General features: G+C 25.8%; 1 protein-coding gene across 3 annotated transcripts; it reads right to left on the bottom strand.

Moving 5' to 3' along the window:
* Positions 1-228: 228 nt before the first annotated feature.
* Positions 229-15,170, bottom strand: LOC107456202 (G-rich sequence factor 1). Of its 3 annotated transcripts, none has more exons than XM_016073999.4 (8): positions 14,959-15,170; positions 13,766-13,866; positions 13,543-13,684; positions 10,770-10,868; positions 9,958-10,064; positions 4,031-4,172; positions 2,602-2,664; positions 229-931 (listed from the first exon to the last, which is right to left on the bottom strand). In XM_016073999.4, exons 1-7 carry the CDS (start codon positions 15,035-15,037, stop codon positions 2,627-2,629), a joined length of 708 nt encoding a protein of 235 aa, XP_015929485.1. In that variant the 5' UTR covers positions 15,038-15,170; the 3' UTR covers positions 229-931; positions 2,602-2,626. The 3 variants fall into 3 exon arrangements, with proteins under 3 accessions (XP_015929485.1, XP_015929484.1, XP_042905677.1); XM_016073998.4 differs by having other exon boundaries at positions 229-348; XM_043049743.3 differs by lacking the exon at positions 229-931 and adding an exon at positions 2,031-2,164 and having other exon boundaries at positions 14,959-15,147.
* Between the last annotated feature and the right edge of the window lie 90 nt (positions 15,171-15,260).

The raw sequence follows: 15,260 nt of genomic DNA, 5'->3' as shown, positions 1-15,260 counted from the left end.
TTATAAAAAAACTGAAAATAAATAAATTTGTAGTAGAGAAATTCAAATAAATTAGTAATTAGGGAAGAATTTTTTTTTCTTTTTTACAAATTAATGATTTTTAAAGAATGATAAATTCCCAGATATGAGAATTTAGTTAATTAAATAAGTTTATATGATAGAAAAAAGTCATAATGACAATAAATTAAAAAAATTAATATACATGTAGAAAAAAATAAATCCACAAAGTACATAAGCGAAGACAATGATTTATTTTATGAAATATTAACAAAACCCACTTCATAATGAAATATTAACACAACACTTTTTCTCCTAGAGGTATTTAAACTTCTGAATGATACTTTTATCCTACAATATAAAGAAAAAAGAGTTATAGCAAAATTAAATTAAACATAAAACATAAATAAGAAATGTTTAATTGTAGAAACACCCTACATTTACTTTGCATTAGAAATATTTAGGAATAAACTTTCAAGTTTTAACATTTAACAATTGATATAAAATATAAATAAAAAATTGCTATAAAATATGAATGAAAAAAATTATTGTAAAATATTTTGAACACGACAATTTAAATCAAACCATCTTTGAGTAGGCTATTTTTTATTTGTTTAAGTATAATTTTCCAAATATAGACCACATCCATGAAAAGCCTTTGTAAAAATGGAGCTATGACCCTGCATTTCGAGAAAAAGAAAATGCATCCTGCCAGTGATATCCATAAAAATTTTTAATAATTATAAATATTTTGATTTAAAAAAATCAGTTTTGTATTGAAAATTTAATAACTTTGCATTCTCCCTCTCTAGATACATGCTTTTTAGCTCTAGATAGATGCTTTCTCTCTGTAGACCTTTCTCTATATATTGATAGATGCCATTAAAGATCTAGGTATGGAACTTGAAAGCAATAGGCTTTTCATTTCTACGCACTGAAAAAAAATAGAAATTAATACAGATTGAAATCAAATTAATATAGATCTTTAAGCTTTTAAATTTAAAATTTTTAACTTTTAAAGACTTTTGCCTGATATATCAGTAATAAAAATTATTAATATTCTAAACTATGTCCATCCAATAAAATAATTAAATCTAAAGAAAAATAAGACCTCAGATAGAAAACTATGGAGAATCTATAGTATGGGAAATCACTGTATAATACTTTCAATATTTTATAATCCTGCACCAAATAAAAAATTTAAATTGCTGGCATTAGATAACTAATATTGTTAGTTAGATAGGAAATGTTCATTTTTTTACCTTTAAATTATATAAAAAATTACAGATAATAATTAAAGCATTTTAACGCATTGCTGCCGCCATGAAAAAGAAAAAATCCAGTCGATATTAAGAAATAATATATATTTCATGCATTAGATCTAGGGAATTTTAGAGATTCAATAAAATAAAAAAACTATATTGTACAAACAACTATAAAATAACAGCTATATTTTCCATTTATAACTGTCATTAAATGGATTTCAATGTAAGATAATTTTATATGATGTAAGATGTCAGTCAATGTAAGATTATTCAGAATTCAGAATTTTCAAAAATAATCATATATTTAATCCATTGTAACACCAGAAAGACAGATGGCGCCAAATAGGCCCCTTTTGTTTTTTCTTGCTCTATAATTCAAAAAACAATTTACTGAAAGTGTTGAGTATTTCCAACTTTTCATAATTTAATCCAATTTAAGTGCTTATTTAATCATTCGTGTAGGCATTTAAGTGCTTATTTAATCATTCAGAAATGTGTATATAGAACCTTACACCTCAAATGACAGGAGGGGCCAGAGAGACCCTTTAAGTATTTTGGTTGGTATTCCATAACTCCAGGTAGTCTTAGGTATAAGGTACCCAAGTTTCATTTTTAAAAAAAAGAGAGAAAATTTTAATATATTATTATTTATAGAGAAAAGGAAACTCAATTATTTAAGAAACAAATGCATATGTAGGCATTGAAAGGCCAGTTTAGTTAAATATTTTAATTAACCAAATTGAATAAAATACCATAGAAATTCAATAATCATGTTTATAATATGCTTTTATTAAATTATTCATGATTGCATTTTAAGATTTTGGATGTATAATTGATCTACATACAAACAATCTGGGAAGAGCCCTTCAGTCTTTTTAGGTATACAGCAATGTTCAGTTTGTCTAGTGTTGAACAGTTATAATATATTTTTTAATTAATTTTCAAATAAAAGATCTAAATTTAAAAAAAACTTACAGTTTTAGAATAAGTAAAAAATAAAAGCTTCGAATTAATTCTATAAATGAGACTTACTTCATAATTTTGCAATGATACATATTTAAATACTCAAGTAAGCAATAAGAGACATTATTTTGATTAAAAAAAATTACAGAAATTTTTCCATTTTTATGTAATTATCTTATATTACACAAAAATTATAAGAATTTTTGACTAAGCAAGGAAAAAATGACAGGTACACTAATGGTTTGCTACAATTTCAAAATATAGAGCATAAATTTAAATTTTAAAAAAAATTGAGCAACCTCATTAACTGAATATTAAGTACATTTAAGAGTGATTAATTCAAATAGTGATGATAATAACTAAAGCAATCACTTACTAACACAATATCCTTTTTCTATAGGTCAACTCTGACCTAGTGACAATTCCACAAACTTTTTACCTAAAAATAAATTGATGATGTTTTAAAAAATTTAGAAATTTTGCATTCTTAAACATACATGTATCTTTAAAATTGAAGGAAGAAATACTTATAAGACATAATTTTAGCTAATATCAAAATATTTCAGAATAAAAAAGAAAACTAAATGCAACAGTGTAACAAAAATCTATGCTAAAAAAAGTGAATAAACAACAATTTTTAAAAAGTATGCTGTATTTTCAAAACAAAACATTAAAAAAATATTTAGAATGGCAAAATAAATAAGATTAATTAAATGCAACATTAAAAAGACATTTTAAAAATGAAGTGAAATTAATGGTTTATAAATTTTAGGGTTTATTTTTTAAACAAAAAATTGAAAATAATTATAAATTTATCATCATTAAACCATACATCTACGCTAAAGAATGTTTTTATTCATATTTTTACCACAGAAGAAGCAATACTTTAAAAAAACATTTAATGGTTACACACAATCAAAAATCAATTGTCTGTTAAAAATAGATATTTACCCTGCCCTAAAAAGTCCTAGTTATGAATTTAATTAAAATGTGGTCAAAAACAGAGAAATTAGACTAAAGCAAAGTTTTGGAAGTTATTATTTTAGCAATTGTTGCTTTAATTTTCATTACATATAACATCCAATAATAATAAAACTACTTTAAATGTGTGTTAATTATTCAAAACTGAAATTTAGTACTTTTTCAATAATATAATGTATTTAAAATATAAACTTTTTTCCCCAATAAGATTTTGAAACAGAAATTCATTCCTGATGTGTTTACTTTGAAGAGTTAAAGAAAGCTCTAGGCGTTTTGCTGTTTTATATGTTGCTGCTAATGTATGAAATGACAACATACTATAAAATGCCAAGAACTTGTTTGGACATTGTTTCTATAAAATGTCTAGACATTGTTTAGAATTCTTAGCACTTTCCGGCAAGTATTAATAATGAGAAATATCATATACTTTTGCCTAATCATTGTATAGAATGCCTGTAACTTTTTAATTAGTCATTCTATGAAATATCCATACAATATGTGAAATAATAATTGTTTCATACCTAGCCTTGTTTGCCATCAGTTATTCAATAGAATGTCTAGCTATTGAGAAAAATACCATTCATTTCACACTTCTCTGGTTAATTCCAGCATTCAATATAATGCTAGATTCCATACATTGATGGTAACAAGTATGAAACAAAAAAATAAAATCAAAAAAGAGGGAAAGGGTAATTATTTATTTATTTTATGCAACATTTTATGGAAAAAATATATATAAAAATATTAAAAATAAATTTTAATATTTTTATCAACATGTATACTAAAATAATGAGACATAGCTAAAGCAAACTCTGTTTACTAACCAACATAAGTATTGTTCTTCAGCATAGCCCTAAATGCATCTTCTTTAGTCAAGAACTGTATATGAAATTCACCAGTTCGTATACCACTTTCATCATACATAGGCTTAACAGATATGGGAGCAAGACCAATAGGTGAAAATAACTAAAAATATATAGATAAAAAAAATTACATATACCCTATACAATAAAGATCAAAAAAAATTTGACAAGAATTATAAAAAAAATTTAGAAAAAAGGTGGTATACAAAATTCACTGAAAAAAGCAGAGGTGGTATACAAAAATGTTACAAAAGTAAATGATAAAAGACTGAATGATAAAAAGTGAATGATGAAAAATGAGATTCATCGACATAAATATTTTTAAATATCCATTTAAAAAAAAATCTTCCTCATAATGAAAGTTTTTTAAAAAGAATTGTTAAACGGAGGTTCTTTTAATAAACTGAAACTTTACAAGAGAAGGACTATAAAAAAAAATGTGATAAAAAGTATAATAAGGATTAATTCAAAAGTGTTAAAATACACTAAAATTTAACCATAGATCACTAAACATTCATCCATTATTCACTTTAAATTTTCGTCTGTTTTAGCAAACTCAGGATATTTTAACATATTAGCATCTTCAAATGTTGTATATGTAAAATTTTATCACTAATTACTTAATTTTATCACTTACATTGATATATTAATAAAAATTTAAAAGTATCCCATTAAAGCAATGCAAATTTGTTTAACATAAATAAATGAAGCATAAACATAAGCCAACTTTTAACGTGTGTTCCATAAACAAATGATAAATTACAGAAACACAAATTAACTTAATCTAAAGTTCAGTTATTTTCATGTATGCATTTTATGGACTCTAACTCATTGTTGAGAACCTATGAGGAAAACAAAACAAGCAATCATAGAAAAAAGATTTGGTGAAGGATATTATTGATAGCATTTTAAGAACAAAGTGCATCTTTGTTGATGCAATACATAATATTTAAGAGTGTAAATTATGTTAATAGAAATGAACAATCATTTCAGTATTATAAGAAGTACCATCATCAGTAGAGAGTAGTACAATATTAACTAAGTTACAATAAGAATTCTAGATGAAAAGAGAGGAGCAAGACGAAAAATAAAAGAGTAACTTGTTATTATAGTACTAAAAGATCGTATATTTCTGTTAACTACTTTATTTATGTTCTTCTGAGTTAAGTTCTATTTCAAATAATGAAAATGGTCTGACATCAAAATAATTCATGCATGGTAAAAAGGCATAATACATTAAATAAACAAAGGAAAGGGTAATACTTTGTGCCATATAGACTAAGGCAAAAAGCAATGCGGATAAAGCGCAAATGGAAATACAAAAATTGACATACTATAGTTTCAATTCTAATAAACATGAACCTTCCTTAGTCAAAAGGTAGTAAAGAGACAAACATGGGTTTAACCAATAGAAACAGTGGAACAAGTTTGAAGAAGGAAATAACAACAGGAAGATAAGAAACAAATGTGAGAGGATTTGGCAGGAAACCCAGGATGTATATGGATAAAATAATTTATGCATCTATATATTAATAGGCTAGCAATATTTTGTCTCCCTAAAAACTCCCAAACTACGCAACAGAATTAAACAAATAAGGTGTCGTTTTAAAGGTATTGTTATGTAGATGTGCAATAAGGTCTTAAATTATGAAAATTTCCTTTAGTTAATTAATAAAATTAATAATTTAGTTTCAACCAATGAGAATTCAGCAAATCTTTTTTCGGGTGGTTCGCATAAGCATTGGTTCCGTGAGCATCGTTTGATTTAAAGCATTTCTGAATTAATAGATTGATAAACAAAAATAAGAGTGGATAAAAAAAAACGGAACTGAATTTCTTAAAAAAAGAATTCAATATCTTTAGTTCCTTTGATAAATTTTTAGTTTCATGATAAATTTTTTGTTTCGTTACAATAGAATGGCAATGGCATCGTGCGAATATTCAAACCAAAACAAACGTTCGAATATTCAAACCAAAACAAACTTTCTACAAACAATTATTTTGATTTGAGATTTAAAACGATATCTTAGTTATTTAGTTCTATTTTTATTTATTTAGTGCCTGCTGCCTAAATAAAATGCCTGCTATCAGGCGTCGAAATATCTCTGGCAGACGTCAGAGAAATGAATGGCGGAATTCTAAACGGGAAAGCACTTCTTATTGAGATATATTCTCTGCTACAGCTCCAAATTTCTCAGCTACATGAAGAAAAGATAATCAAATTGTGAAGGGGGCAGAGAAGTGTATAAATTTCATTAAGTAATTGATTTCAATATCTGGCATTTTTATTTTAAAATTTAAATTTGTTAAAATGTTTTTATAAGATTGCGAAGCAATATGCAATGGAACTGCGAAGCAGTTCTGGGGGTTGGCGAGCGTAGCCCCCTAGTAATATATTAATGGATAAATTTGCACCAATTTAAAATTTTTAGGTACAAATATTATTTGTATTCTTTTAATATATATCAAAATAAGAGAAAACCACCTTTGTATGCTTAAGAAGAAAAAAAACTGCTATAGTTGAACAACATCTGAAGAAACAAAATTACCATGGTTAATAATTGCTATTTTTTATCTGCTATTTTTTATACTGTATAAAAATAAAATTACTGTATAAAAATAAAATTACTGTATTAAAATAAAATTACTGTATTAAAATAAAATTACTGTATGAAAATAAAATTACTGAATAAAAATAAGATTTGGAAAGCAAAACTAACTCTAGAAATCTCAATTTCATTGACAAGACATACAATTTAACATAATTTAATTGATGAATGACTCCAAAACAATGTTCATCAATTTGTGAAGTTAAAGTTTATTTGGATTAGTCTTAATACATCATGAAAGAAAATTCTTGACAATGCAGTTATTTTTCAACATCCTCAGAAATATAACATAAAATTGGAAAATGATGGGGACAAAAATAGAAAAGAGGGAAAATGATTAAAAATAGGAAAATTGTAGATCTCCGTAAGACTATCTCATCTAAGTGATATTTTGGCCAAATATTCTATAAAATCTTTTATGTTTTAAAAGATCATTTTCTTATAGGCTTTTAGACATTGATCATTTTTTTAAAAAATAACAATTACTTTAAGAAGTAACAGGTAGCAATCTTAAGAAATTACTACTTTTAGCAGTTTAGCTGCAGAATTTTTTATCCAAAGATCTTATTACAGTTTATTTCCTAGATTTGTATCCATATCAGGGGTAGAAATTTTTTAAAAAAATTACTGGTCCATAGGACCAGTAACTAAAACATTTTACTAGTCCGCACAAAACTTTACTGGTCCGTCTATGTGTTCCTATTAGCTGCAAATAAAAAAAAAATAATAAAATTTTTGATTGAAAAAATCATGATTTTTTTTTAAAAAAATCATAAATTTTTGATGTAAATCGCATTTTTTTGATTAATATTAATTTTGTATAAAAAATTAAAAAAAAAAAAATTGTGAATAAGCTCTAAAATAGTTTCTAAAATAGTTTTAAGTAACTCAAATACACAAGTTGCATAAATATACTTAGAATTTAAGAAGGAAATAAGATTAATTATGCTACTTACTAAGATTAATTAGAAAAGAATATTTTAGCAATCAAGAACTATGATTTTTACTCAATTTTGAAATAATCACAAAATTATTAAACTATACATAATCATAATGTAACAAAAATAAACAATATGATTGTTTTAGGACATAAAATATAAAAATAAAAAATAAAGGAGAAAAACATCTGAAATTAGCACGAATTATCAAGATGATTTAAACAAAGCATTTAGAAATATTAAAAAAAATTGGTAATTTGTTTAAATCTTTAGTTATTTATAATTAGTCTTACACCATAGCATTTATTATTCCTTTTGGCTTTTATTTTATAAAATATATTCTCAATTATAATTTTATATAAAAATTGTTCAGAGCTTGTTTCGTTTATAAAAACAAGTTTAAAAATAAGTAAACAAATAAGCGGAAACAAAATAATTATTTCAATTTTGAATGATCTTCCATTCTCTAAAATTAAAGGCTTAATCCTAAAATCCCCTTGACAAATTCAGCCTCTCTTGTCTCAGAAGTCTGCAGTTTGTATAGACTTACCTTTTTTTATGTAAATGCAAAGAAGATAATAGAATAAGATATGAATTTTAGAATATTATAATTAAGTTATTAAATTCCATTAATGTTAGCATTAATATAATTCAATCAGTATTTCTATTGCTTTTTTTTTTTTTAAAGAATAACAAGTGAATGTAAGTTTGAAAATAGAAACAATTTTCAATTTATGGTATTTTTTTATCCAAATAAATTTACTTGAACCAAATTATAAACATGTAATAATCAATTTTAAAAATGTCTATATCGCTTGAATTAAATAATATACACTCTAAAACAAGATTACTTTTACTTAAAACATATTATAATTTGATGTGGTGTTCTACTTTGAGTAAAATTTCGAAATTTAATTTTTTTGATTTAAATCAATGATTTTTTTTTTAAAAAAATCAAGCTGATTTAAATCAGGAAACCCTGATTTAAATACCTAGATTTTTTCAAAACTTGATGAAAAATATCAATAAAACTTATCTAGATTAACAATTTATTTGCATCATGTAAAAAATAAGTAAGTAAAATATAGTCTGCTATTTTCTGAAAAAGGTTTATTTATTTATTTATTTTTACGGAGATCTAGCACGCTAGCTTTTTTTTTTTTTTTAAACGGAGATCGGGTCCGGCGGACCACTGTTTATTATTTTATGCTGGTCCGACTCCGATTTTAGTGGTCACGGACCACCGTTAATTTCGAGCCCTGCATATAATGAACTATATCGTAAAGAAAATATTAAGCTTTGGAAAATAAAAAGATAACAAAAATACTGAATCAGACATGAAATCAATCCATTAAACAAATTGTTTGGGAAGTTGATATAAAAGATAAAATATTTACTTTGAGATAACAGAAAATCTGAAATACAAAAACTGAAATTGCGAGTTATTCCGACATAATTAAACAATTTTCATATCCATAATGAATTCATTTTTAATATTAATAACAAAAAACAAGAAGTAAAATATCAGCTGCAGAAAGTAAAGCTTGCCTGCTAAATCTTATCAATAAAATGTTTTTACATATGCAACCATTAAAAAATTTATTTTGTTTAACGATTTCAAACAAACAAAGAAGTAAAACTTCAGTTGTGAATTAGAATTTTAGCCAGCCATAACTTTTGTACAAGTGTGCTCTAGAGATCAACAGTTGGAAAATTGATGTACCATAAAAAAATTATTTTTAAATCAAACAAAAAAAACCTATAAAGAAAATATTAGCTGAGAAAAGAAAACTTAGTAAAAACTTTTTTATTAAAAACAAGAAAAATATCTGATGCAAAAATTATTATTATTATTTTTTGGCAAAACTGATTGGCACAAACATGCTTAAGAGTGCAACAGTTAAAGGGTTAAAATTATTTTTAAATCAAACAAAAAAAAACCTATAAAGAAAATATTAGCTGAGAAAAGAAAACTTAGCAAAAACTTTTTTATTAAAACAAGAAAAATATCTGATGCAAAAATTATTATTATTATTTTTCGGCAAAACTGATTGGCACAAACATGCTTAAGAGTGCAACAGTTAAAGGGTTTGCGTAATACAAAAAAATATTTTTAATTTCAAACAAATAAGAAAAAGGTTGTCTGAGAAAAAATTTTGATGGCTGAAACGTTTTCAATGAAATAAGTAAAATATCTGATGTGAAAGGAATTTTCTTCAAATGATACTTTTTGAAAAAATATGGAATGTGCTACAGTTAAGAGACTAACATAATAAATTATTTTTAATTCTAACAAAAATCAATCAAATATATAGTGATCAGAAACTTTAAATATAGTTACATCATGTATGGCTTGATCAGACATTCTTGGAGGCGCATTTTTCATTTTGACTGTGTGGCCAGATGGTAAAGGAGATCTTTCCAAGTGTTCAGAAACATTAAATGTTCCTAAAAAGATAAATATCTTATTAGCAATTTTATTTTCACACAGAAAACGTAATTTAGAATATAAAGCATTTTATATATAAATACCCTTTTCAACTTTAATTTTTTTCACATTTATTCCAAACATAAATTAGAAAACGATAATGTGAGTCACAAAAAAAATTTCTAAACTAGATATATATTTTTTGTTACTTTAAAATTTACTTTATATATATATATATATATATATATATATACTTTTATAAGTACTAACATACATACATACTTAAATCTGGAGAAAAAAATCCCTGTGTTTTCCCTGTACATATTATACACAATATATTAAGACGAAGCACAATTACTGTGCTCTTGTGTGAACTATATTCATAAGACTGTATTAGTTTTAATTGCTGTTAAAACTTAGAAAAAAAACATGGTTTGTAAAGCGGCTGTAAATGGACTATTCTATTTAGGACCAATATCGGAAAATAACGACTCTTTGAAACCTTATTGAGCTAAGATTCGTGAACATTTGTCCAATGAGGGCCCAAGTTATTTTGTTGCTAAGGTATATATATATATATATATATATATATATATATATATATATATATATATATATATATATATATATATATATATATATATATATATATATATATTTATAGAGAGACAGAGAGAGAGAAAGAGATGGATAGATACATACATAAACATATAGATAGAAATTACCTTCATTTTGTGTTTTTTCCACAGTTCTACTATCAACTATCTTCTTTGATTCTTGACTAGCATCGATAGACTTCAAAGTTAAACGAATAAAACGATTACCTAGTGAAAGATAAAATTAAATATAAAAGGTTTACAACAAAGTAAAGGTTAATACTTTGCTCTAGTAGACTAAAGTGAAAAATAACAAGAATAAATTAACATACTATAGTTTCAGTTCTACAAACAAAAACCTTCCACAAAGACCTCCATCAAATGAAGGTAGAGAAACAAAGAGACGAAGATGTATAAAGTGGTTTAACCAATAGGGACAAAGAAAACAAGTTAGTGCAAGGAAATAACAATGAGGAGATAAAAAACAGGTATGTGAGGATCTTGCGGAAATCCCAGGATGCAAAAGGTTAAATTAAAATAGATTTCCAAATACTGAGAAACAGTGAAATGCTCAAAAGATCATTAACTGAATTATTAGAACTTTTTTAAACATATTAAGACATCCAAATATCAAATTCGCAAACTGAAGAGCAGTGTTGAATGATTTTAGTGAAAAATCAAACCTGTGATTAGAATTCCAACTATGTAGAGTTATAAAAGATAGTTTAATGTCCTTATTTTAGACATACCCTTCATATTTTTTAAGTCGAAGTTTAAAGATATGTTTAGTTTGTTCAATATACACCAAACCACATTAAAATGCAATTTGATAAATACCCCAGCTATTAATAAGAGCAGTAAGGTCTTTAAAATAGGTGAAACTTAGTTTATTTAGAGATGGGGGAAAATGACTTTAAACTTAAATTTATTAAAAATGTTTGATTTTGATTCAACTTTGACTAAAAGAATACGAAAGATACGTCCAAAACAATAAACTTTCTTCTATCGTCTACACAGTAGAAATTGTAACAACAAGTTTGATTTTTCTTCGTCTAAAATCATTCAGCACTGCTCTTCCCCTTATGAACTTAATTTTCGGGACTCTTTTTATGCTTTGAAAAATTCTAATAGTTTAGTTGATGATCCTTCAAGCTTTTCAACATTTCCAAGTATTTGGAAATCCATTTTAATTTAAACTTTTGCACCCTGGGGTTCCTGCCAAATACCCTCACACCTGTTTCTTATCTTCCCATTTCATATTTCCTTGTTCAAATTTGTTTCCCTTATCTCTATTGGTTACACCACTTTACACATGTTTGTCTCTTTACCTATCTACCTTAATTTGATGTTCAGACACTGAGGAAGGTTCTTGCTTATAGGACTGAACAGAAAACAGAAGTTATAAAGAAGTTCAGAACAGAAGTTATAAAGTGAGATATGAAATTGTTATATTGTGAGTATACCAAAATGCAGTAAATATTTATTTATAGTAAAAAAGCACTGAACGAATTTTAACAAAGCATTCATTTATTTTAATAAGAATTAGGCAGCTAACAGAATAAATGATAGTAATAAAACTAACAAATACATTAAGGTATGTTTTGAAATAGTTCTATAAAAGTAAAAAATGCATTAAGAATAATGTGCCTGCTTCAAAACATCTATTTTCGTTAAATAACGTATGTGAAGTTAACTATAATAACCACATGTTTTAATTTGAAAATAAAAAAAGGCAAGAAATTAATATTTCACAAATAAAAGTGAAAGAAAAAATTTCTGAACAAGAACAGCATGATTGACAAGTCTACCATAACCTTCAAAAAGAAATTTAAAAAGACTGTGAAAGCATTCTTTTAATCTAATGAACATGTATGGTATTTCATGCCAAGTTAAATATGACAACGCAATATATAAATTTAGATATCAATGTAAAGCAATCCATATTTTGCAATTTTTTTTTTTTTAACCATAGATGGGACCACCTAGTAGCATTATCCAAAAATAAAGTTTTGGATAATACTGCCAGGTGGATAATCTAAAAAGTACATTCAAATACTTATTCCCAAGCAGAGATACCCTTTAAAATTTTATTTTGGAGTTGCAAAACATCTTTTGTTATTAGCAGTGTTAGAGCATTACAATACAATTAATTTTACTAATTCAGGATTCATTAATGAAGTATAATTCTTAAACTCACAACATTCACAGATGTATTTGCATCTCATTTCTATGACCTTCAGGCACAAAAAACAGCTTAACAAACATGTAATTAACAATTTCAGCAAAAAATTTACAAAATTTCACTCCAATTAAAACTTGAAAAGAGAGAAACTCCAATCTGATACGTGAAACACACCTTTAAATGTGAATTGGTCAACTTTGCCACTTAAGAAAATAATCGAGGGGATCATGCAATCTTCATTCATTTGAAGGAAATTCATGATGTTTCACATAGAATAATGTGCAGTAACACAAAAAAAAGAATGATTTAAATAATTTCCTTAAAACTTTTACTAAATTAGGGTAACTATACTGAAATAAATGGTTAAGTGCTTTTAACAAGCTGCTAACCCTTCCGGAAATAGCCAAAAGATAAAAAAAAGTGCCTTCTCTAGCTTGCATTCATGAGTTTATACATACTAAAGATAACAATAAAAAAAAGTAATACAAGACTAATACAAGAGTATGGTATTGAGATCACGTCCGTGTGATCTTGAACTACCCTAGCCTGTTTGATATACGATACTGTGGGCCTTTAAGGGAGAATCTTAAAGGCTCACAGTAGCTACAAAGGCCTGTTTTAAAGGGGAAGGTTGTAATACAAAGCATAGGCTGAATTAGAGACATAAAATTCATACAATAAAGGATTTTATATTAGTCATTAAATGCAAAGATTACCAACCCATAAAAGCATTTTTCTTCCTCATAGCAACAACAGCTTCAGCATGAGATGAGAATTCAACTTCACTCACAGCAGAAGTTCTACCAGATGCATCCGATTTCAAGTACACTGCTTTTGGTTTTATGCCTAATGGCTTGAAAAACTAAAGAAAAAAATACATGCTTTATATATCTACCTAATATTAACACTATCAAAGAAATAATTTCAAATGTGTGTAATTTACATCAATAACATCTCCTTCTTTAGTTTCATAATCTAAACCTCGCATCTGAACAACATGAGCTCTACTATTGCAATATCTCATAAAGATTGAAGGGTATCCACCTACAAATAAATAGAAGTAGTTATAAATTTAATTAAATGCTATAAAAAAAAAACTAGAATGGTATTTTTTTCAATGCAGTAAACCCTAGTAAGTGATTCCACTTAGACGTTTTAATGCTAAAAATACGCCAAAAAGCATAAAGTGAATGCTAAAGATAACTTTTAGCTTTCAATGGAAGCCACAATTTTCTAGCAAGAAAAGAAGGCGCTTCAGCATTTGTTGGCAAATTTATGATTCAACTTTAAAAATACATAAATAAAATTTATTTTTATTCTTCATTAATAGTTACAAGGAAAAATCAGAATAATAATGAGTACCAAATTACATTGTTTTTCGTTGATGAAGATGTTTAATCAGTCCTAATTAAAAACCTTGATTGTTCAAATATAACTCTTCTAAATTGAAATTCAATGTTCTGTATATCAAAAGACAATAATTATGAATGTGCATATTAATAGATGGATAAAAAGGCACAGAATTCAAGTTTTAAACTGGTATCTGTTTTTAGTAAAAAGAAATTTTCAAGTCCTGGTTTCTAAGAATAGGATTCATTCCAGACAAGGTTCGTGAGGTGCCCAGAGATTTTTAACATGTATTGTATATTTTTAATGCATTATTGTGACACGTGAATTTCGAATTGGAGTTGTTTTTTATGTATTCGATAAGCCAAGATTGTTGCAATTCCTTGTCATTTACTGATCCTTTTTTTTTTTTTTTTGGCTATTTCCACTTGTTTTTTCTTATTTTGAATTTTTTTTTTTTTTTGGCACTTTTTCAATGACCTGGCAAAAAATAATACTAACAATAAATTAAGTAAAAAACTACAACAAGTTTTTAAACTTAAAATTTAGCACTTTTTCAGAATGTCACTAGGTTACCAATACCATTGAGCTTTTATTAAACCATGCGGAAACGCAGCTCTTAGATCAAACCGGTAAATGATAGAGAAAAAAAAATTAGTGGTAGCGTAATTCAAGATTAACTGAAGATGAAATAATTTCAAAATTAAAATACTTAAATTATATAATAAATATTAACTTTATTAAACATTACAACCATAAGAAACTATTAATTTTATTACATAGACATACATATTTTGCTCTGCAACAAGGAAACATGAATGGAATTAGGATATAGAATCCAACTACGCACAATATTTCGAAACACCATATTTAATATATATATAACTAATTAAAATTATTTTTATTTCGATTTAAAATTACAAATTTTCAGTTTACGCAATGTTTGTTTATTTCAGCGAGTTTATTTACAATCAAAATGATTTAGTTACAGTTGCAAGTACAATTTTTTTTTCCATGCAAAGTTTTTTTTTCATCATCTCTTACGTTATTTCTTTCTCTGTATGGAATGGATAAATACTTATTGATTTTTA

This window comes from Parasteatoda tepidariorum, chromosome 9 (assembly GCF_982258835.1).
Source record: "Parasteatoda tepidariorum strain Cologne lab strain chromosome 9, Ptep-v5.0, whole genome shotgun sequence".
Taxonomy (NCBI): Eukaryota; Metazoa; Arthropoda; class Arachnida; order Araneae; family Theridiidae; genus Parasteatoda; species Parasteatoda tepidariorum.
This window is presented reverse-complemented; position numbering and strand designations above follow the sequence as displayed.

Excerpts from the sequence above, each read along its gene's own strand:
- LOC107456202 (XM_016073999.4), bottom strand. The coding sequence starts at position 15,037 with ATGGTGTTTCGAAATATTGTGCGTAGTTGGATTCTATATCCTAATTCC. Across the intron at positions 13,867-14,958 it reads CTTGTTGCAGAGCAAAATAT|GTGGATACCCTTCAATCTTT; the intron begins GTATGTCTATGT and ends ATTTATTTGTAG. Across the intron at positions 4,173-9,957 it reads CTGATCAAGCCATACATGAT|TTATTTTCACCTATTGGTCT; the intron begins GTAACTATATTT and ends ATATATTTTTAG.